Genomic DNA, 24,606 nt, shown 5'->3' on the forward strand with positions numbered 1-24,606 from the left:
CGTGATTTATGACTTCTTAGGGATGTATCCGGCTATATTCACGGAATATGTATCCGGAATCGCAGTATCACAATAAATTTAAAGTTGGGAAGTGTTTTCGCGTCTCACTTCTTCTCAGCACAACACATGTAGACCACTTTGATTCAGTAGGCTCCCGTTGTCCGTAGAATTAGTACATCGATCCAACAACGACAGATTGCCACGAGAGTCTTCCTAAGCTTCACACTTCTTTTACAAAGCACGCAAACATTACCAAGCGCAACATCTTTATGTCTTGTGTAAAAGCACCTCAAACTCGGCTAATTACCAATTAAACCATGAAAATATCAAATAGTACACGGCACCCTGAAGCGAAATCCATATAAGTAAGATTGAAGGACACAGTGCGATAAAGAAATATTAAAGTGAAAATATTAAAGGACAAAGTATTCAAAGAACGTAAAAATGGATAAGCAGATATACTAACATTAACATAAAAGGCTAAAGAGCTGCAAAGTAAATATGAGTGGAATAATGACACGGATTAAGGTGTTGTGGATGCAGTTAACGAGGCGAATGTGATTGGAGTCCGTTTTGGGATGATGGGGGTGTTTGGAGTCTCTTTATGCGTACTCCTCCAGCGGCATCGGTTTCTTTTGGCGGTGACTGTTCCTGCGCTCGCTTTCTTTTGTCCCAGCTGGCTGACGGCGAGCCCGCACCTGGTTATGACACACTGGCAAAAGCTAATTTTGTACTTTAATCGCATTAGAACAGCGATAACAGCTGCGTATCCAACTTTGTTAATTTTGGTGAAAGCAGTTCCCAGCAAAAAAGCAGCAAAAAATTTACGTGACTTTTTGTGAACTGAACTATACAAACAATGAACAATTGAATATATGTGTAATTTTTTGTCTATTCTCAGATTTCATTGTGTTCAAATAGGCAATACAATTTTTCTTAGGCCGGCTACAATGCTGATATCAGCAATCGCATGACGGCGTTGGCAATAGACGATAGTCGAAGTTTCACATCGATTCGCAAAGGATCATGTACCTCAGAAGTGAGTCATTGCTAAAATTTTATCTTGGTTATGACTTTCTGAAAGGTATCCATATATTTGAATATAAAATAATGTGTTCGACAAAAAATTGTTATTTCAACGAATAAAAAAACCGAACTTATTATAAGCACCAAGCTACAACGACTCTATCTAAGAGGGATATTCCTTCTTGATCTATGGTCTTACGTAAGCATCCATGTAGAGAAGTGTTGTATCGAATCAAAACAAATGGAAGATCTGAAGTCACCAAGTGTAGGCTTATGGGACCAACTTAAATCCTCGATTGTATTGTGCTCATCACGAGGTGTCATTTGACGTTTTTATGGAGAAAGTTTGTGGTAGTCGAGTGTTCATTCTTTAACAGGACAATCGACACATCTATGCAGCTCAATTCTCGGACGTTGAGATCTGCGTCAGCTGCCTGCCCCTGATCATCAGCTTTTCAAAACATGTCAATCCCTTTCAATTCCACATACACAGAGTATTGCTTTTATCTCTCTTTCTCGGTCAATTTCAAAAATTCACTGGAATTAAGTCACTGCCATTATCTGATGGTATTACCGTGAAAGAACTATTTTTTCATCCGAAATTTTGACAAGGTCGAAAAAAGTTGCAGTTTTTGGCTAGGCGATGGAGTATTGGCGGCATAATGGCTCGCGACAAACCGTTGACTCCGCTGAGTTAATCTGAATGAGGGACTTTAAAGTAGTTTCAACCCTGAAGCAATTAAACGATTGTAACATCGAATATACCACTTGAAACCATAAAAACATTTTTAAATGAATTTTTGTGCCTAAAGATAACCTGTGCTTCGTAGAAATCAAAAGAAATGTGCGAAGACGAATGCAACGGAAATAATTATGCGGGAGACATGGTATGTCATGAAACAACTATTTCATTTCCATCTCATTCTCCGCCAAACAAGCAAATATTCCAGAACCGTGATGGAAGATTTCACAGTTCGTCATTCCTCTTCAAAGTGGTACTTTACGCGATTTGAAGAAGTCTCTAATTCTTGCATTGTTTTTTTAAACTCGTGTGTTGTATCATTCTAAAAATAATGGCAGTCTCGGAATTTAACTTTAAAATTTCGTGATACAATAGGCAATTATTCTTTAGATTGAACGAGCAGAAGTTGAATCTGTGATCGTCTCAGCTTTTCATGAGTTCTCATTTAATCAACCTATGTTTTCGAAAACCTATGTTGTCAATTGTCTGGAGTATCATACTTTTGATTTGTATTCCGGGTTATTTAAGTTCGAAAAGGTAGACAAAGTATTTCGAACAGAGAATTTAAAGAAGATAAGGAAGTTCAATGAACAACCCTACACGTCCTTCCTCCTATCATATCTTACACCAAGAAGTAGAATGTTTCGTATGCTATCATACAACACATTCCTCATTGTTATGAATAGATGAAAACTTAACCCTGGGCATGAACTTTTTCCTTCTTATTTTGTTCTTTTTCTACAATGAAATAGCAGAAATTGCGCTAATACCCAGAAACTGTGGGATAAAACCTGGTTACTACCAGGAAGAACGCAACATCGATAATTCGCCTCACCTACCGATTAAAATCCAGCTCATTCACACCTTATGCCGCGTCTCTAGATGTTTAATCGTCAGTTTCAGTTCCGAGACTCATTAAGAGGTAAGTCCTAGAAGGAACTGGCACTCCAAACCAAACACCTCGGGTATGCGAATGGGCAGATGCGAGAGCAGCCTGATATCCACACGAGGAGACGGTACTCACTGAATCTTGCGTTCGCGTCTACGGTCCACGGTCTGTCTGGGTACTAAACCTTGGGACCTTAAGCTACCGCTACACTTTCCTGTAGTCTCCTCTACTTTGGCCTCTTGCCTGGCTTCGCGCGATACACTGTAGAACGCGCGTGAATGCGTGAATCTACTGACCCTCGCTATGCCGGCGCTCAAGGCCAAGCTATGCACAGGTCTATGGCATGTGTGCTCCCTAGCTAGTTTCTCGTGGCACACGTGGACTACGTTGCATACAGTACCACGGTATGTAAAGCATGTAGTAGTATGTAATTCATCACTGCATTCTTCATCACCGCATTACACACTACAATATAGGCGTGAGAGCCCTAACTAACCTTTCATTACTGGCCTAGCAAGTACAAATCCACGGTCGTACAGAGCCCGTACACGGGAGCGTGTGTTCTACGTTTCCGGACAATCCCTGGGGCAGCAGTTGGCTCCTGCTTGCGGCAGCTTCCTCTCCTCTTCTTTTGGTTGATGAGGCTGCTGGAGAAATGTGCTTGTTGTTCGGCTCGCATCCACTCTCGTTTACCCGCTCGGCTCTGCAACCGAATGGAATAAACCTCGAAATGCGCTACTGCAGGTTTTATATAGATGAAAGTGGGCGGAGCAAAAAGCGCGTACTGTTGGAGCGCTACAGGACCTTGTCCACTCTGTGCAATCCTTCATATGAAACTCAAAAAGAGTCACGTCAAAATCACGACACCTCAAGTGTTCATTTGAAACCAATGTAATTTTTGCAGCTACAGTTCTAGTGTGGTTGAGTTATTTTTCAATTTAAGAATACTCTCCTCCCAATAGTACATGATTGATACTATGTTTGGAAAGTCTGAATCAAGGAAAATGTTATGAATAGGGATAAAATTGCTTGCTAAAAGGGATTGGTTGTCCACGATAATGTGCCAATCTCTCATCTACATGACATTTTTGAAAATTTTCTCTTAGCGTGAGATCTACATTATTCTTAGAATAACCTATAGACAGGTCAGAAAAACATGAAGTACGGTGCAGTTGCGTAAGCGATTTCGCTCGAAGCTGTGCGATGGAGCGTAGCTGTTAGGATCGAATGAGGACCCTCTCTGCTACCTTTCACTGCGGCAGTTCGCGATGGTTTCACCTCAATTCCATGCGCTATCTACACCGCTCCGCTTCGAGTGCAACCACTTACGCAACTGCAACGTGCTTCATGTCTTTTTAACCCGTCGATATAAATTGTGGTAATCTTTCAGAATCAGATAAAAAGAATACTGTAAGAAAGAGGCACAGACCATTTTTATTAGAAATCTCTCTAGTGTGGTGAAAATTGCACGAAAATCCTTCTAATACAGCTGAATCGAAGGAGTGGCTTCTGGGTAAGGGATCAGACGGCTGACTAGTGCTAAAGGTGCGGCAATTTAACTCGATATCAAGGTAATTTGACATCACCAATAACGTAAGCTGAAGTCGTACACATACATTCAACAGATTTTAACAGTATATTCCACTTACCGAAACCCAAAGATTTTTCGATAATTTGTACTGACTTATAACGAGCTGGCAAGTTTCTTTTTTCTAGAGGACTGAACATCATGGACTTTGGTATTATTGTTCATGGCTTTCATCGCCATTTTGTTTTTCAAATGATGTGTATCCAAAAGGTGGAGAAATCTGAGTACATATATGTATATATATTTTTCTCCACACGTTAATAAATTTAACGTGAGTTAGTTTCGCTTTTCCTACCTCACACTAAATATATTTCGGACAAAAACACCTTGGACAAACTGCTACCAAATTTGTTATTTTTTTCTCGCACTCAGTCTAGCGCCAATCAATCATTTCCAGTTTTCCTTACCTTTCAAATATCAAAAGGTTTCTATTGTGCCAAACACTTACCTAGAAATAAAATTAGATGGTTTTTAAAGTGACGAACATATTCTCGAAGAAATTGTAGTCGGTGTGACCAACTCTCCAATTTATCGAAATATGAAATATGACCGTAGACGGAATACGACATGAACATCTGAAAAGATGGTAATCTTATGAAATTCTTCATATTGGCATTGACGCAAACCTCGAATTAAGTAACAGTGAGTGAAAATACAAACATTTTAAAAGAAGCCTCCTGGAGGCGAATAATTACAGAAGTTCAAGAAGAAAATCGGGAGATTTTTACCAAGCCAAGAGATTTCGGATTGGGCTTTCTTTTTGTCAACCTCGGGTGCGTGTCGTCTTTAATGAACATGCACTTCTTTTCTCAAGATGTGGTGCGATTCTACTCATTGCGCTGTTTACTCGCTCTTGTTCTAGATTTCATCGCTGACTCTTTTCTTTTGCGCCAGGGCAGTCCAAGATGTCAACTGCCCAGTGGAAGTCAAGCATTTTTGCAGTTTTAGCCTACTCCGAGGGGCGGATGTAGTGTAATGGTTATAGGTTCCGCTTCCTGCACGATCGATCGGAGGTTCGAATCCGTCCTAGTGCTTACCAAGCCCTTCTTCCCTCTGGGGTAGATAAATTGGTAGCAGACTTGTCAGGGAGGGTAAAAACACCGACTTGACACATCGGCTAGCTCCCGCAGGTCATCATATAGGCCAGTTACACGTTCGTGAACCAGGTGCGATTCTGAATTGAAGTGAACGTGAGGACGGATACCAAGCGGATTGATTAACCTTATCCCTTTATCCTTAGTATGCTCCAACTGCAGCAACGGGCTAGTGCTTCCCGATCTTTGCTTGAGTTCTGGCCAAGACTGGTACTAATCTTTATCAATGGAAAAATCAAAGCCTTCTCAAGCTCCTTATCACCCTATAAAATCATTCAAACGATAGCTAAACTCAAAGAACATCGGCCAGTACGTACCATATTTGCTGAAATTTGGTAGCGTAACAGGCCACAACGTACCACAAATACGAGTCACAAGGGTTTTTTTATAAGGAACTTACAGCTCCCGTAGATCAAATCCCGCACAGAGACTGATCGTTTCTGATCGCAATGCACTCATCCTTTTCGTTCATTTTTGGCCTTGGGCGTTTATCCAAGATGCTTCTAGTGTTCTGAGCGCTATGATTTCGGACTCGAAAGAGAGTATTGTAAGTACTAACTCTATTTCGGAGTTTTGATGATATATTCCTGGGCGTGCTCCGAGTAGGGTAGAGAGTTTGGATTTTTCGAGTCTATCTAGATGCTCCTTGATCCTAATACACAGAGATGTCCCGTTTCCCTTATATAGTAGTCATCACACGACCCTCATCTGATACGACACACCAATCTTGATACCACGCAATTCTCCTCTCTCCCATATTGCGTACTTCAACTCTCGGCTGCTTCATGGCAATAAGAAGTCGAAGGAAAAATCTAGGGCTCGGCGCAAATAACAAGGGCAATGATCAAGAGTTGAACACCCTATTTCTTGGGGAAACGTAGGAGTATTTGTTCAATTTGTTGCACACCAGCCTCGTTCGTTGGTTCACGCGGACGGCCAAGAAACGGCTCTACACTGGTGCAGATATTTTGTACTTGATATTTCTATCTATAGGGTGAGTGTGGCGCAGTGGGTTAGAGGTCCGTTGTAGCCACACGGTCGAGAGTTCGAAACCGCCCTAGTGCAAACAAAACCTTTCATCCCTCCATCCCTCTGGGGTCGATGAATTTGGTACCAGGCGTGTCTGGGAGGATAAAAACACTGACTTGACAAATCGGCTGACCTCCGCAAGTCGTTGTATAGGCCAACACACGTTCCAAAACCTCAACGATCACGAATTCCAGTAAAACGCGTTGGCGCATCATGAGTGGATTGATACGCCAGTGACATTATCCTTTACTTTTATTTCTATCTATGTTCAAGGATTAGCACACCATTGTTTGAAACATCAAACTGGCATTGATAGAGTATTGTCATCAACATTGAATAGCCAATTTCAATCAGATTACTACGTCTGAAAAGCTTCGGAGGGTCTGAAAAGTTGTCCTCACATATGGGTAAAGAACGTCCATTCTAATCTGATAGGAATACAGGTAGAAATCAGATCATGGCAACGCGGCGACTTAGGACACCTTACGATCGACAGTTAGAAATTATAGATCTGTATGAATCTAATGAATCTAATGTTTTCTGGACATGCTACAAATCGGTGAGATGACAAACAATGCGAGAGACGAAGAGTTACGAAGAAGACAGAAGAAGTGACGAAGACAAATTATCAAGGAACAGGAAAAAAGATCACAAGAGAGTCATCGTCCCCTCGATTATCATCCCATAGTTGGGTCAAAATGACATGAAGTACGGCGTAGTAACGTATGCGCGGCTGCGCTCGAAGCGGCGCGGTGGAGCTAGCGATTGGAATCGAGGTGGGACCAACGCGGGCTGCAGCGGAGGACGGTACTCGCAGTGGTGCCCACTTGTTCCTTACCGCTACAGTACCGTGGTTTATGTCGTTTCGATCCGGTTACATTTATCGGTAAGTGCACATCGATAGGATATTATTGTCTGAGCTCGCCGAGGTAGTAACGAACGCATCACGGATACAGTGAACCAGCAGCAAATGTATGAATAAGTATTCTGTTTGTCTCTACGTTTGTCCTGATTTTCTTGCGAATCTAACTTCTAATTCTTCTGAGGCTACGTTCACAAAAGTACGAGATGTGAATAAGAAATTAAGGGCAACATTACGGAGTTTCCAAGTCAGTTCAGACGTCAAGAGCTCTCACAAAATTGATCCGAGGGCCTTTTAGTCATTCTGTGGAGTTTCTATTCGTTACACGTAGGAATATTGCTCTAATTGAAATTATTAAAAACGGTAATGTTTGAGGATCTTTTATAAAATTTCTATTCTTTCAGAGTTTTCATCTGAGCGAAGTCGACATGTTGTTCTAGCTTATATCTTCCACTAAAACTTCCCTCATTTCAGTCAAATCTAACAAACAACTTTGACGACATTTTGTGATCTCTGCGCTTCAAAAAAACTCATCCCTAAGCGCATCATCATCAACTTCATCAGAGTGCAATTTTGAGAAAAGTTGTTTATATTTGAATTGTATATTTTTTTCGATCGTTAATTTAACGAACCTATTACGTATCACGGTGTTTTTCCCTGGTAATCCTCATGCAACCTCGAATTGCTTTCCCGATGTTTTCAAACATTAAGGAATAGCTCTTTTTTTTCCTTACTTTTTTCTTTCTATTCTCGTCGTTTCGTTTCTGCACTGTTTTCAATTATCAGACACTTTTTTCTAATTCCTCTCTTTCAACTTCAAACTCATCAGAGTCTCTTATTTTTTCAATTTCTTACACTGTACTCATCAAAATTGTTTATACCAGCATTGTTTGTATAAAGAAATTCGGTCCGTGTCTTATGTATGCACTAAGGTCTGAAGGAATTCTCCAGAAAGTTTGGAAGACTTTGGAATAAATACTATCCATCTATAACTGTCGTTCCAAATCTAATCATAAAGTATGACCGTCCCTCTGAGCGTCCTCTTGAGCTTGACAAGAAAAACTATGTACGGATGAAAAGAAATTCACTCAACTACTGTCGACTCCAACCATTTCAGCACAAAGCTGCTGTGAAATCTTTCTGTTCATGACGGTCCATTCGCTAGTTCTAATGTTGAAGTCATGTTTCCAGGTATTTCTTAAAGTCAGCATAGCATAAATCTGACGTGGTATGGATCTCACATGGAAAGCGTCTATACAAGTACGTAGATTGCGGAAAACCACACGGTGCCGCTCATCTGATCGTCATAAGAAACGACATGAGAATTGCTTTATTTCCTACGAGGTTCGTTACGACGCGCCTCTAGGTACATGTTCCGTTCCCTTCAGCACTCTATTCATTAGTTTAACTTGAACTTGTTTGTATGCAGTGGCACACCACCTTTGCTGAGGTCGATGAGACTGGTCAGTTTGTTTTCCTCTTGGAGTTCCTGCTTAGTGCGCCTAGAATGATATCGAGGCTTCGGAAGGAGAGCGGAAGAGTTTGGTGGGGATATGCATAGCATCGAAGACCTCGAACTCAATCTTCAGGCTTTTGATAAGGACGAAGTTGTCGAAACCTCAGTCCATCAATAAAGTTCCCACACAACCTCGTTGAAATAAAAAAATAAATATTCACTAACAAGATTTGTATTCGAGCAACGTACTTTCTCTTATACTACGTCTATAGAATGTATCAAACGAAAAAGTAACGAAGAAGGTGAATTGTATATGTTAATTATTGGCATAGGTAATAAGCAACTGAATATTATGTGCATCATTTATTTATAAGAACGCTTATTCCGCTTTCAGCGGCAATATCACTTCACCAGCCTGTGCACCAGCTTTGAAGGGGGCTTGAGCATCAGTTTCATCCGGTGGTACCTGAACGTAACCACTTCTATTTAAAAATCGAAATAGTGGAGAGAAAAAAAAGGAACTCACCTCAGCCCATTGAATGACCAATTTATCTTCTTTAGCTGGTCCGGTAAGACGAACAATTTCCAATTTCGTAGTTCCCTAGCAGTATTATGAAAATAATGTAATGAAGTTTACTCACGACACCTTTTAGTTAATGCCTGCCATCACCGACAACAACAACAAATATTCAATTTATTTTTGAATGAGATAAATGTGAACTCGGCGATCATAGTGAGCGATCACAGCCGTTTACCGCCGCCCAAAATCAATGTTAGTCAAAAAAGAAGTCTCCTATCGCCAGTCTTCATTCTCTTCTGTGAATCAACGAAATTTTTTTACTGTTTCCGAGGCACACTAGTTACGTGTTTATAATTCAATCGAGTTTAGTGATTATGCTTACTCCTAGGCTTTTTCAAGCTTTTTCTTTTTCTTTTTCTTCTATCATCATTGTAAAACTTACTTTTCCTTCAACAAATCCATAGACTGGTCGTACGCGGTAGTGATCATTATTGGAGGATTTCACCTAAACAATAACGGAACTCAATCATAGAGGAGAGAGGCAAATTTCTAGACGTTTCTTAAAGGGACCCTCTTCACTTTTGGACGTTTGGCGAAAGGACCCGGATTCCTTTCACTTTTAGACGGTTGACGAAGAAATCCTCATCACTTGAGCTTCACCCCACTTGTTAGATCCCTTCATTTGAGGAGGGTCCGGCTCCTCCTTATCCCTACCTATGCTTGGCACTAGTTTGCACTTTTTTGGAATTCTTATGATAGACATTAGGAAAAAGGAAGAAATTTTGGAAAAAAGATATATAAGCCCAAAACACACAGCAGAAACTTAAGTTACTCCTATTTAACTCATTTCTTTTGGTTTCAGATTCCTCCACGAATAATCTTTGTAATTAATCTCACCTTAAATGCGAGCTTTGTGTCGACGAGAGAGATAATGTTGTGTGTGGCATTACCGCCGGTCGCTGGAAAATTGCCGACCGCTGGCTCGACGTTGAGTGACATTGTCGATACGCTGTTCAAAGGAGAGTATCAAGATGGAATAAACCTCACCTTGGTTTCATTAGTAATAAACAGGATTACCATTATCAGAAGATAGTAGTTCGAAAACTGTAAACAGTTTTTACATTACGGAACTCAAAAGCTCAACTATAGATATTTTCTGAAAGTTAGGATCCTTTTTCAAGGAATAAATGAAGTTTTTAAAGGAAAGAAACCATAGTTTTAGAAGAAGTAGTTAGAAAATCTAATAAGATGGGTCAAAAGTATTGGTTAGTGCGAGCTGAGCCTACTTGATGTAGGAAGGTGAAGTATGTGCGCAGGAAGAATCCAGAGTTCTACTTATTTCAATGCGCAGGTTCACTAATCAAACTAGGATGAAGAACAGAAAGAAAAAAGAAAGAAAAAAGAGAAGAACATGTGGCAGATAAGGCGGAATTGTAGCAAATACTGAGAGGGAAAATGAGTAAGAATTCATAACGTGTACAGTTTACTAATTAACCCAAAACTCTTACTGACGGGCAACCTCGTTTTTCACTCTTCAATTTCTGGAGTGAAAAGTTCACTCCACGTCTAAGCGGTCGATATTTCAACACTGCTTAAAGGCATCACTCCACGAATCTGGGGTGGTACGGGTTTCAGCTGTATAATACCTACACGGGGTCATAGATTGTGGGGAAGAGAGTGATTTCGTTTATCTCTCTCTGTATCAGTGTAAACGGACGACCTCGGAACGCTGTTTCTTACGAAGACTTGTGTTGCAACGCGCCACCATTGCGCTCCGCCTCCGCTTGCGATTTGTGAATTGGAATGAACTGCCCATCGGGGAGTCCGAATGAATTTTCGACGAATCGCACGCGGGGCGGGGCGCGAGGGTGACTCATTGTTTTAGAGAACGTCGTAAGGAACCGCATTAAGAAGCCGTCTGTTTGCAGTGATGCAGGGAGAGGTGAACAAGGTCCTACTCGTTTTTGTAATCTACGCCCTCGTGTAATCTTTAGCCCTCGGAAACCCATACCACGTCAGATTCGTGGGGTGATGCCTTCAAAGGCAGCATACCATGAATCTGATATGGTGAAGGAATTCTCGGGAAATTCTATAGTTAGGGTTGTAGATTGCGGGTTCAGGGCTGGATCCGCTCGTCTCTCCCTGATCGTCGGAAGAAACGGCGTGGAAGACGACGTTTTTTAAAGACAATTTTAGTTGCAACGCACCACCTTTGTGCACGTGCCGCATCCAATTGTGAGCGATCGGAGATCAGTGACGTCTTCTCACCAGCCTAACTTAAAACCAATGAAAAAGCTGCCAAGGGGACCGGGACGTGTGCAAGGAGTTCTAACGTATCTCGTAATAACCAAAATGGTTTCCACATCGTTTCTCTCCCAGAGATGAGCGGAGCCATCTCTGGGAGAGAAACGATGTGGGATCCTCGGATTACCGGATATTCTAACCACGTCAGATTCGTGGTATGCCGCCTTTAAGGGTAATCAAGGGGCTTTCATCGATGAAGTATGGAATGAATGAATTGATACCAAATTTGTTTGAAAAGATGAAGACACTGATCTGATAGATCGATCGATGCGATCCATACATGGCTCTCCAAATCATGTGAGGTCGCATAAAAGATATTAAACATGCCGTTGATCATGCGTCACTTTTAGATGCGCCTACACGTTCAATTCAGAATCGTTAAAGGTTTTGTTAGGTGTATGGACGCGTTTGCAGCTTTACAATCACTTTCCGATGTATCAAATCAGTGTTTTTCAATTCTCTAACAAGTCTGGAGAATAATTTTTAGATCGCAGAGAGAAATGAAAGGCGCTTGGTCGGCTCCAGGGACGATTTTGATCGCAGTATCGATCGCATACGAGTTTTTAAAATCAACAAAATTTTCCATTAAAGTGGAGTACGTGCACATGTACATATTTGCCAACTACCAATTCCCAGGAAAAATGTTCAGGATGAATAGAAGAAACAAATAGAATGATGCCGGAGAAATTCCGGCTAAAAAGAGCACAATTTGCAGAGAAATTATCGTTCAAATCAATATAGCCTATAAAATATACTAATAACATGAATTTGAAAACTTAAAATGTTTCGCTAAAACATTTTGAACAGTCTGAATAATGTGCGCAACACTGCCAGTGTTGTAATGTTCTGGTATCGATTGAAATTTCGTTCATCAGGCCATTAACACATGTTCATCCAGATGACTCTACCTCCGTATAAATTTAAAAAATGAATCCTCCATCCTCCCATTTCCCGAAAATTCTCCTCAATCTTTAGTCAAGTCACTGTAGAAAAATTCCATATTCAGTTCTGTGATCAGTAAAAGATCGCTCTCATTTCAATTACTTGTGTGTGAAAGAATTTGAAGTATTCGATGAAAAACTGTAATTTTCAGCACTTCAGTGAGTTATCCCGGACATTCCTGCATTGTTATTTATTACTATTTACTTTTTATCAAATTGTTTATCCCTACTGGTTTGCTGATTCTTCAAAATTACCGAGCAAAACTTTGTTGTTAACAATCCCAATCAATACGTGTACGATCCGTGTCAAACGCCGGTGTCGCCGGTGAACTTTGGCTCCATTGGTGGAGGAATAAGCACATTTCGCCGAGGTCTAAAAGTTCTCCTGGATAATTTTCTGCATTTTTTTTGATGGTTCCATTCTCTTCTTTTTGTAGTAGTAAATAGACGTGGATTTCCTTCAGAAAAATCCTTTTTTTTCGATAATTTTGTCGCTTTTTTGCTGCTAAGGCGTTCCAAGCATTTTGTTTAGTAGACACTAGATTTGTGCCGAATTTATAGGGTCTTTTCGTCGATGATTATCAGAATTTTTGCAGTTGTGATTCTTTCAAAATGTTAGTCATATAGAAACGCACACAGCAATACAAAACAACAACAATACTGGACATACTGGAACAACAATACAACCGCTGAACGCTGAATCAGTGGAGGTAGTTCGGAGCAGAGCAAACAGTAAAAATTCTGTAAAAGGAGATAAAGATATCCACTATAATTCAGGATTTTGTAGATTTTAAAGACTCGTATTCGATGAATAATGCAATCGAAATCGAAATCTATTCATGAATTTTTACGCAGAGGAGAACTACAGAAAGTAAGAGAAAAAGAGGACTGAGGAGAAACATTAATTTCTTCAACAAAGGCGGCGACACCACCACAGTTTAACGCCCACCTCAAACTGTACAGCTAACATCTCATTATCAACATCATTTACTATTCTACAGAGCGTCAACGCGTTTTTTGGTGGGTCGGACGCAAATTCTCACGTGCGCTCAAACATCATTTGTATACTTCAAAGATGGGTAATAAGATAGATTTACTACGTAGTTGCCTTGATTCTCTTCCTTCATACTTGTTCCACTGGTTCCATATTTGTTTCAGGAGAAATACGAAGGTATAATGAAAATTATTAGACATTATTTGAACGAGAAAATGAAGTCATGTTGGACGGTGTCGCATATCACAATCCCTACAACTAATAAAGTACTTTCAAGCCTTATTCTTCGGATATTCTAGTGAGTCTTTCTAATATCCGAAAAAAATAAACTTTCATATCATATCCTTCTCTCTTGTCATGCATGCAAACAGCGATGAGTAGCAGGGCGAAGCGTGGAATATCGTCTGAAACGACGACCGATTTTCTCTTTTTAATCTATAGAGCTGAAGAAGCATAAACTTTAGGGAAAATATGAAAATAATAAAATAATTAAAAATAAATGGAAGTAATAAAATGCGCTGTTTAGGAGGAAGGAGTTTCCACTAGACGATATCTTCCAAAAGTTATCAATTTTTTGTCGATTTTTCGCTTTTTTCTACAAATCTACCATCTAGAATTCGTGATGAGAACATGCCTGCGGCGTTTTGATTGCGGATATCGGTATTTTTTAATACAACTTGTGGACAATAGGAAAATATCAGTATCACTGATCCTGATCCCCTATTTTTTCTGTCTGTGCAGATAGGGGGAATGTGAGGTTTTTACGCCTACGCATATCACAATCCCTACATCTAATAAGGAACTTTCAAGACTTTTTTTCGGATATTCTAGTGAGTCTTTCTAATACCCGAAAAAAAACTTTCTAATCATGCATCTTGCTTTCTCACACTCGTATTTTTCTGAAAAGAACAGTGTTACCACCACCAGTAGTTTATATTATTTATTTAGTATAAATATAAATAATTATTTATTATAGTTCATATTTATTACACAGGTATTCGAAACATATTAATTTATTAGCGGAATTTTTCTGCAAAGCAGAGGAGAGAGAGAGGTGAAACAGCGCTCGCTGAGAATTTCCACATCAATGAACACAAATGGAGCGGTTTAATGACAAAATAATACAAAGAACATATCTTACAAAAACGGTTGCTCCACAATTAATGCACACCCGTAAGAAATGCAACCAAGCTTACTAACTAATTATTCACTTCAGCAAATTTTCCTTACTCAAAATACGTCAATATTGAGCATTAAATTAACGATCGATGCGTAAAGAGATAACATCAAAGTAATTAGGGAAGAGATTGTGAATGATGTAGAAATTGTACATAGATGTGTTTTTGTGGATATAAAATAAATTTACATTTAACTACGTGCCCTATTATTAATTTTTCAAATCATTTTCTTAAATTTTTCTAAACTGATACCAATCAGCAGTTGTCGGCATCTTTATGGCTGACTTCTCACCGATTGATTTCTTAGCCCTTGGGACTTGTTTCGAACTTGACATTCTGCTGGCAGCATTTCTTGATACGGTAGTTGGTGTATTTGTGCGTTCAGCAACAAGTGTAATCGAAGAACTATGTGATGATGATTCTCTAAAGTAGTTAATAGACTCAAAACGAATCATAGAGATGAGAATCATTTGACAGAGCATCAAAAATGTCATCGTGGAGAAAATCCAGAACAGCTTGAATGTAGTTGCTTTGCTGAAAAAAAACACCAACAAAATCCTTAATAAACGGTTAGAAATAAACAAATATGAATAAATCAAACTGAACAACGCATGAAGTTCTATGAAACTGGAAGAAGTACTATGTTCTCTAACTACATAATTTACTATTGTGTTCGTATTTGAACAAAAAACCTTGAAGTGAAGCAAAATTTTTGTTTGAAAAAAAGAATATGGATCACATAATTCAGATCCCTTCAAAATACACAGACACACATTACTCAGGTTCTAATTTCGTGAAATACTGTGTTTGAAGGAAACCTCAGGTGTTCGGATAAAGAGGTTTTTTTCTTTGAAACCACTCAGACAACTATGGATATTTTTTCACCTACATCCCAATGTGACGTACATCATCTTATCCCTCAAATAACTTTTAGCATGTTTGTTAAGTCAATTTAAAATCATTTTCGACGTAATATTATAGGTATTAATTTCAAAAAAAGGAAAATATAAATAGTTACGTAACATAACTCCCCTGATATAACCGTACCGCTAGTTTTCTCTACCACGGAACGAGTCAACAGCACCTTTTGCCGCATGGTCCCAATTTGATAGTCGTGGACAAAAGACTGCGTAACTGTCTATCCGGTACACGTTCCCGAGCCTCATCAGGAAAATCGCTACGTTTTGAGGAAAGCAACCACGCTTCTACGTGAAATGGTTGGACTCTTGGGGAAAAACATTTCAACAACAAGGAAATTTATCAACCTAGGAGAGATGAAAAGCTTGGTTGGCGTTAGGGCGGTGTCCAACCATCGCCCATGCTGCAGCAGCGGACCTCTAACCGACTGCGCCACAACCATTATATTCATGACATTCAGTTCATCACACACATAATTAACAAATGACAAATATAAATGACAGACCGTTGATTATCTTGTGAAAGAGTGCATAAACATGTATTCAAATTAGAGCGACGGATCTCGGATTCAATATTTGTTGTGAAGATCACTAGTTCTTTTCCAAATAATTTTTTTATTCAATTAATTAGTCAGAGGCAGAAATATTGTTGTTTGTTAGTATCCCAACGGGATTGCAGTTTGCGATCCGAGGGCGCTGAGAGCCGCCGAGCAGAAACAATGAAATGGAGCAAGTTTATCAGGCAGAACCCTCGACTTCAAGACAGACTTAAAGGACATATTTAAACCGCCTGCGGCAAAGTCAGCGATATCTCCGAATGTTCGCTGATCTTACAAATTATATGATGAACTTCTCCCTTCTATAATAGCTTGCAAGTGTTTTTTCTCAGTACATTTTCTTTGTACAGTAATGGCTTGATCGACCAACCGTAGGTCTCGTTCATGCTGTTATGTTGATTGTCTTGGCAGGTCACAAATAGGTTACTTTAAGTTTTTTTTTTTTGTTCTGTTTATAAGTTTCTCATCATACAGCATTTCTGGTCTATCTATGGCTAATCATTGCGTTTTTTTAATGCTAACGAAAAATGCAAATGTTTTTTTTTTCAGTGCACCCCAAGGCATTTACAAATCCTCGTTGGAATTTAGTGAACAAAGGAGACGACCAAAGTATTTCGATTTGAAACAAGAACGCGGGCAACTCACAGCAATTGCTTCCGAAATAATCGACCCTGGAACAGGTATTTAAAAGGATAAAGGATAAAGTCACTGGCGTATCAAACCACTCGGGATGCGCCATCACGTTTTTACTGGAATTCGTAATCGTTGAGGTTTTATAGCGCGGGTTGACCTATACAATGACTTGCGGGGGGCCGGCCGATGTGTCAAGTCAGTATTTTTAAACGGGTATTTATGTGTCAGAATTTCACGGACATATTCTGCAAGGCATAGTCGGGTCAAAACGAGCATATCCCATAGTATAGGCCTAAAACCTTAGAAAGTTTAAATACGTCAATGATTTCGAGTTACTTTCAAAAGTGTTGGAGCATCCCAAACCTGTTGATGCGCCAGATGACGCAGTTGGAAAGAGGTTTCGCTGTATTTGCACGATCGGTCGGAGGTTCAAATCCGCTCCGGTGCCAACCAACCCCTTCATCCTTCCGGGTTCGAGAGAATGGTACCAGACTTGACTGGGAGGATAAAAACACTGGCTTGGAACATCGGCTAACCCCGCTGGCATTGGCAATCATTGTACAGGATAATTACGCATTCGTAGACTTCCAGCGATTCTGAATTGAAGTGAACGCGGTGGCGCACACCCCGAACGGATTGATCAACATTAGACACTTCATCCTTCGTCACACTAACAAGATCACAAGATCACCCCAATGTATAAGGAAAAGTGGAATGTTTCCACAGTTGGTGACGTTGTAAGGTCTGAGAAACTCTATGAACACAAAAGTATTGTATTTTAAAAAAGTTTTTAATATTACCTCTTCTTCACTTGTGAGATTCGAATAAGAAGTATTCATTGCTGAAATCAGAAAGTTAAAATTGGTTTCACGTTGATTTTTTTGCTGACTTTTTGTTTTTTACTCAATGCATAGCAAACACAAACACTACAACAACGCCACAAGTTTCCAGGGTCCTTAAGACATTGGGATCTCTTCCACATAGCTCGTAAAAAGGTGGGTGAAAGAAGGGCGAGGTCGTAGGTGGGAGGGAGGAAGTGGAGACGTTTACGCAGAAGAAAGGAAAAAGAGGGGAGGAGAAGAAAGATTTTTTCTTTCCCCTATCTTTTTTCTTCGATAAAAAACTAAGCGATTAGCAAATTAATCACCAGCACACTTTCCAGTGTTGTCATTACAATCGTTTAAAAACATAGCCTCCCATCGCTGAATGGTTTTTCGAGTTTAATAGTTTAGTCTTTTTTAAGTTGATTTCTTCCTTTTCTAATTTTTTTGTAAATTTCCAAGCAATTTTTTTCTTTCTTATACTCTTCATGCCTTAGCCGATTCCCTCTATGCACAGAATAAATCACAAAAGCAGCCTTAGCGATCTTATCACATCCATTAGTTGCAAAAAAACCAAATGTGTAAAAAAAGCTCAGCTTGGTCAATTTGACACTTGCTTTAATGGTCTGGAATAACGAGCAGCAGTAAAATAAGGTCACAATAGAAATTGATGTGTACAATGAGAAATTCTCTACCGTACGATAAATGACATTTTGGAACTGGTTTTTATCCCTATGTGCATTTTTCACTATGAAAAGAAAAAAAACACCAGTCTCTTATTTTTCAATCAGATAAATTTAAGCGATAAAAGTGTTTACAAAATCTCACCTTCACTAGTAAGATCTATCTGAGGAGTAGCTTCACGTGTTGTGAGAAGGCTACTTTTCCGTGACGTTTCTGTTACAGTCTTGGTACTATCGCTGACGTTTACCGGCAAAATGGTCGATGGTATTTTAGGATCCGTTCGTTCCGTCTTCTTCCAGGAGTTGACAAAACTTTCAATGCAGCTTCGTTCCCAAGTTTCGCCATTTGCGAGATAAAAGTTCTGAGATAAATTATAAAACATAAACGTTGAGAAAAGTTCACTGGAGGTTATTTCAACATGTTTCAGTGATTGTTGCTTTTAGAACGGTTTTTCTCCTCACCGTTGGTATGGAGCTTCAACCGCAGACGTATCAAAATTCAAGGGATAGAAATGGGCACAACGACACAACAATTATAAAAATTACGAGAATTACAATTATACAATAATAACAACTATAAGCAATTTCAAATTATGAATTTCAAATTTCAATGATGTTGTCCACGCAACTCATTCACGATAACATCTAAAAGATGCGTGGCGCAGACGCGGTAAGGTCCCATCGCTCTCCTTCTTTTGGCGCGCTTCAGGCCCCGCCCACTCTTTACTCTATAAAAAAGGGTGTTTCCTGTTACGAAACCTCATTTCGCACCACCATTCTCGCGTGGTAACAAACCGGAACGGACTCAAGGTGCGGATGCGATCGATCAGACAAGAACAGCAGCGCAGCTTTCAAGCAATAACATTTGCCAAACCAAGGAGGAGGAGTTGGAGGTAACTTGCGTCTCTGAGACTGTCTGGTGGAGTTGAATACGCGCTTTTGCATCCAGACTTTGTTGATACGTCCGGGGATTTTTACTTGCTGGGAAAGTAGTAAGTGACTGGCCAATCCACATCCATTTTGTGTAGTATTATTGTGTATATACGTAGTATGGGATGAAGACTGAGTGAGTTCTCAGTGAAAAGAGTGGCTAGGCAATCCATATGTATGTGTGAATTGGAAAGGAGCTCAGAGGCCATTCCACAAGCCCCCTGTGGGCGGCGCCCAGGGGGCTTCTGGGGGCGGATTCTCACAACTGTCAGATTTTAGTGTACGAGCCGAAATGGGGTTAGAGTAAGGGTAAAAAACGGGAAAGTGTGACGGTAGCGCAAGGGCTTCCAAGTGAATGTACCCCGCGAGGTGGGGCGTGAACTATCGACCGGCTGTCGACGCAAGCCTAAATGGCTACCACTTCCTGGTCTCATCTAAATCTACTTAAACGGCTGCGCGGGCGGTTGCATCACGGCGCGCTGGCCCACTGCCACTTCTTCCAAATCGGGGGCCCTTCATAAGCGTGAGTGCCTTTAGTGTTAAAAGGCACTCGTAGCTATTCGACCTGAGGTAAATAGGTGAAAATGATAACTTCCACCTTCGATGCACCTGTTTCATTGCCTATTCTAGGTTTAAATGTCTGCTAACTAAGGTAAGTTATTTCTAGATATATATGTTCTATGTTGTGACTTCTCTTTCATTTAAGTAGTCTTTATTTCTTGACATGTGGTAGCATGGAGTTGTTTTTGGCAGGAAAGTTAATGATTCGCGGCTTTTACAACTCACGGCTGGCACAATCCTCTCTGTTAACGCGTTCTTTATGTAGTTGAAAATTGTTGTTCTTTTAGGAATTGTTGCCAAACGATTGCCACACGTTTCCACTGATGATATCTCTCCCCTCTAGAGATTGCATTCCTCCTTACTCTCCTTCTTCGTTGCTGAAATCATTCTATTTCTCCTTTAAACTGCGCTGAATTAATTTTATAATCGCTTTTAATTATTGAACTGCGGTAGGCTTGAATTGACGACTCGAAATAAAGAGACTTTCAATAGCGATAACCATGCATTTAAGTTGACACTCTTATAATACCCAAAATAAAGTATGAAAGCAGATGTGAAAAGAAATATGGATACGTAGATGGAGGTTGACGAAGCGTTGTAATAACAAAAATCACCATGAGTTTCGCGAAATCATTACTTCGAAGGTTAAATCACTATCCCGCAAGGATTCTCCGAAAACAGTAAAACTCCTTCGACGATTGGGCGACTATAAATGAATTAATAATATTAAATAAATAAAAAAAGTTGCTTTGAGCCTAGAACGTGTAGAAATAAAGACTACTTAATAGAGAGAAGTCACAACATAGAACATATATATCTAGAAATAACTTACCTTAGTTTAGATAGAATATTTAACCTAGAATAGGCAATGAAAGGTGCATCGAGGTGTTATCATTTACCTTTTACTCAGGTCGAATAGCACGGTGTTTGTAGATTTAGATCCAAAGGCCAGCTTGTGAAGGACCCCCGATTCGGCAGAAGTGACAGTGGGCCAGCGCGCCGCGACGCGACCGCCTGCGCAGCCGTTTGAGTAGATTTAGATGGCACCCCACTTCCTCGTGCGAATAAACTCTAGTGCCGACTATATGAACCCATCGCGACCTCCGGGGGGTAGATAGAGTCCTGGTGTCAGTTTTTCACGGGACCCACACATCAACGAGCATGAGGAACTAGAGCTGGAACACTCTCCTCCCTAAGCTGTGACAGATGTAACATATATTTCCTTGCTATCAAAACGCAGCCGGTAGTTTCCATGGAATCGTCGTTTTGTTTTCTTCAGTCAGTTGCTTACGTGTTTTAACCTATCTAGGTGGAGCCTAAGCACTTTGAAGACACTGTATCAATTGATATGCTGAAGATGGCTTTGCACCTTGTTTGAAGAAAACCATGAAAACGGCTTAAAGAGAAACGGTCCTGTTGAGGGAAACTAGTGTTGTGAAGGACACATCAGCGCAGCAAAAACATACCATCGACAGGCCAGTGACATTGTCTGGTGTCGGACTTTGTAAGCTTTTGGTAGTTATTTTCGAACGCGGATTGTTGCTGGAAGTAGCACCTGATGAGCAATCTTGTAAAAATCGTGCAATGTTCCTCGGCGCGTTGCTCGCCGCTCTGCGTTGTTGTCTCGCTACTTTCCTTCATCATATAACAAACCACCACAGTACTGCATGTTATAATTGCAGTTTCAGCTCGATTGACCGCCGTTCAGCGCTGACCAAAGAGACTTGGCTCCTCATTTCTTCATACACATTTTTCCTTGAATTTTTTCTTAAAAACCTAGCAGTTTCATGCAGTTTAGTGCTGCAGGATTTTTTCTGTTATAAATGTCGCACACTGTTACTCTATTCATAGCATGTCTCAACATGCGACTTTCTAGCTAATAAATTCCTCTACGGTGCAAAACTCGTACCGTGAGCTCATCCAGCTCTGTTTCCGGGCACCTGTCAGAGCAGTAACATTCTAATGATATATTATGAATTCGACATCCAGTCTGAAGATCATTTCATCAAGTTTGAATAACATGTTTGATCCAATCAACCATATCAGGACGTACCGTAGTAAGTTGAGTGTACCCTTCCTTTAGATCGGAAACTGTGCAGCTGTCTGAGGTTTTGGTATATTTGGATACCACACAGTGAAGGAGAGTTTTATTGCTGTCTATCTGCAAGCGAGATATTTCTACCAAACTTACTTTCCTCGTCAACATGCTGCGTGCGCATTGATGTTGTCTTGCATTATTTGTATTTTAGACATAAAATACAACAAGCTTATTATTTAGTGGATGTGAGTTATAAAAATGAGTCATCTGCAGATAGGAAAAAAGAGTAAAATTTTTCTTTGCCACTGCAAACTACAAATACATTCCACTAAAGCTAGAGAAGGAAGATCTTACCTTGTCCACGAGAGACCACCAGTGCATGCGTTTTGAACTGGGGCACCACCGTTCATCAGGTAGGAATAAGGAAACATTATAGTGGACCCCAAGAGATGGTAAATCCCTTCTACGGAGGCGGTCAGAAAGATGAGCTGGTTTGTTTGCTGCACGGATGGGCCAGGTTAGACCTCAGCTGGATACGTCTCAAAGACCCCGTCAACGTCATTCGCGAAACCTGCTGACGTTCGGATGATGGTGGCGAGGAAAGGGAACAATTGCAAAAGATCCTGGGGCTCGCGCGCTTAGTTAAGACGGGCAATTTATCTATTCAAGTAAGTAAGAAAGAAAGTAATAAAATAATTTTCATGTGATTCGGTTCGGATTGGTTCCTTTGATTTTAAATTAGATAGCTCACCTTTACGGATTAAACAAGTATGCCATCGTTCCAAGGTTTGAATGCTAAGGAGACAAGTTATATTCCCTCAGTTGCGGAAATACCTCTGATAATAATTTGGTTCTTTTTATTCCATGCTTACACGTTAGGTCTTATGTGTTCCTACCTGTTCCTCTTAAACTCACGGGAAAAATAAGAAAAGAAGTTGAAAGTACAATTAATCGCATTATGAGGAAATAGGAAACACACAAAACAGCTAAAAACAACTAACGTAACCCATTCTGATGTCTACATTTTAAGTGCAGACACACAAAGTAACATTATCTTTCATCCCTAATGCTGTTAGTAGTTGCGGTGTCCGGAATTGTGTATTGCAGCAATGCTTTCGTTGGATTGTTCGAGCCCTCGGTGCCATCTTGTTATTCATGACTATAAGGTTGTTCTACTGGTATAAACTTTTCTGCCAGGGAAGGATCATTGACTTACTACACTCATTAAGCAAATGGTTAATTGAAAATGCAGAAAATGCATTCCTGAACCTCAGTCTCTTTATGTGCACTAATTTGGGCAACTTAAATGGGCTGATATACTTCATAAGCTCTATTCATACTTAGTCTATATAATCAGTACTTAGAAACCTATGTGCTCTCCCTTCGCCTTGTACAATAGTGCTCCAATGCTAGTTTTCAAAATCTCTGGTTTGGCTGCGTAACTGAGTATCACAAATGTTAAAATACGATTTGGACTACTTCTTTCTTTTCTTCTTGCGCTTATTTGTTCCATTTTCTCATTTTTGTTTTCCTATACCAATATCTTTTCGGTTTACTGTGTTTTTTACTGTCAAATTTCTCTTGATTATCCTCCCTTCTCTAGTGAATAGCATCAAGGAATGTTAATTTAAAGTGGATCGTCTAAGTAGAGCCGGAACTATCCACACTTACAGTTTTAGTCTTTATCCTTTTTCTTATACCTTTTTCCTATGAAGTCAAAAATATACCGCAAAGAATGTACTATCCGTTGAAAGTTTACCTTTTTGTACCTTTCCCTTTAGAAAAAACTACAGCTTCACCTGAGCACTGAGTCATTCTCATTAGATGTTTGCAAGATCCCAGACAAGTACCTATTACTTCGTATTAAATGAACGAATAATAGCCTGACGGGATAAAGTAGCATATGCGAAACTTGCGCAATTACGAGAAGAGATTTGAAACGCAATATAATGCGCTAAAAAGTGTTCATCTACGACTATTTTTTACAAACAGCTACTTTTAATATTTTTCTAATACTGCATCGTTCATGTTATACAGTTAACAACAGCGCCCATCCTGAAAAGTCACACGTCCGCGATACGATGGTGCCAGAAATGTAACTTCTACGTCAGTGTTGCAATCCTACAGTAGGTCTAAAAACGAGAAAAAAAAAGACATTTCATAACCCACTAGACGCTGATATACTGCAGCATCGACAATACATTCACTATTAGAAGATACGAGAAAGATGATGACGGTGAGTACTGCAATAATGAGTAGAGATGTGGTAGCGGTAGGCATCACCGCTCTACAGCTATGAAGCCAACTTAAAATACCACCATTGTTTGCTGCCTATTGATGTGCTTACGATCACATAATGATAGTAATAAGTCAGAATTGTAGCCAACTCATGGAAGCACTAGTTTATGTCTAAGGGGCACGGATACTTACACTTTTGGAGGAACAATAGATAAAACGAGGTTTCTCTGAAGAATCTAAGAAGAAATTTAATTTAAGAGAAACATATGGGGAATACTTTTCATGTTGAGTTACCTGTAGTTTTAACAAGTGTTCGAGTTATCCAAGCGAAATCCAAAACACCGACTACAATTTCGCTAATCATGGGCATCGGGAGCAGGAGTGTTCCTTTTTTTTTGCATCCGTTGTTGAAATCACCCTTAAATGTCTTATTATTTCAACTCCAATCAGCAGTGGCGTCATTTATTTGATTATTTGAGGGTTTTTCCCTCTCAAATTGTGACTTTTACAGCTCTGTCTTGGATTTTGATGATAAAGTTTGACATTAATAATAGCTTATTATTAGCTTCTTTGGGAGCACTACCAATTCCTGATACGATATGGAT

General features: G+C 39.9%; 3 protein-coding genes across 6 annotated transcripts in view; 1 reads left to right on the plus strand and 2 right to left on the minus strand.

The window, feature by feature from the left end:
* RB195_003528 (uncharacterized protein) overlaps positions 1–7,740 on the plus strand; it is a gene marked incomplete at both ends in the record, with an annotated part of 84,118 nt that extends 76,378 nt beyond the window's left edge. For 2 of the 3 annotated variants that reach the window (XM_064201220.1, XM_064201221.1), the window contains 3 exons: positions 941–1,039; positions 1,857–1,913; positions 1,977–2,039. In XM_064201220.1, coding sequence (XP_064057101.1) covers positions 941–1,039; positions 1,857–1,913; positions 1,977–2,039 — 219 coding nt within the window. Of the gene's footprint in view, positions 1–940; positions 1,040–1,856; positions 1,914–1,976; positions 2,040–7,704 lie in introns of those variants that run through there. The other variant, XM_064201222.1, reaches the window with a different exon arrangement.
* A 1,325-nt stretch (positions 7,741–9,065) lies between these two features.
* On the minus strand, positions 9,066–10,205 carry RB195_003532 (uncharacterized protein; the record flags this gene model as incomplete). The annotated part of the gene is made up of 4 exons (XM_064201226.1): positions 9,066–9,152; positions 9,213–9,287; positions 9,649–9,711; positions 10,104–10,205. The coding sequence occupies 4 exons, from the start codon at positions 10,203–10,205 to the stop codon at positions 9,066–9,068; spliced, it is 327 nt and encodes a 108-aa protein (XP_064057107.1).
* A 3,519-nt stretch (positions 10,206–13,724) lies between these two features.
* RB195_003533 (uncharacterized protein) lies at positions 13,725–24,043 on the minus strand (the record flags this gene model as incomplete). 2 transcript variants are annotated; one of them, XM_064201227.1, is made up of 8 exons in its annotated part: positions 13,725–13,849; positions 14,916–15,046; positions 16,743–16,768; positions 17,531–17,571; positions 18,380–18,596; positions 21,635–21,715; positions 21,779–21,886; positions 23,933–24,043. In XM_064201227.1, the coding sequence occupies 8 exons, from the start codon at positions 24,041–24,043 to the stop codon at positions 13,725–13,727; spliced, it is 840 nt and encodes a 279-aa protein (XP_064057108.1). The 2 variants fall into 2 exon arrangements, with proteins under 2 accessions (XP_064057108.1, XP_064057109.1); XM_064201228.1 differs by having other exon boundaries at positions 14,916–15,157.
* Between the last annotated feature and the right edge of the window lie 563 nt (positions 24,044–24,606).

This window comes from Necator americanus, chromosome IV (assembly GCF_031761385.1).
Source record: "Necator americanus strain Aroian chromosome IV, whole genome shotgun sequence".
Taxonomy (NCBI): Eukaryota; Metazoa; Nematoda; class Chromadorea; order Rhabditida; family Ancylostomatidae; genus Necator; species Necator americanus.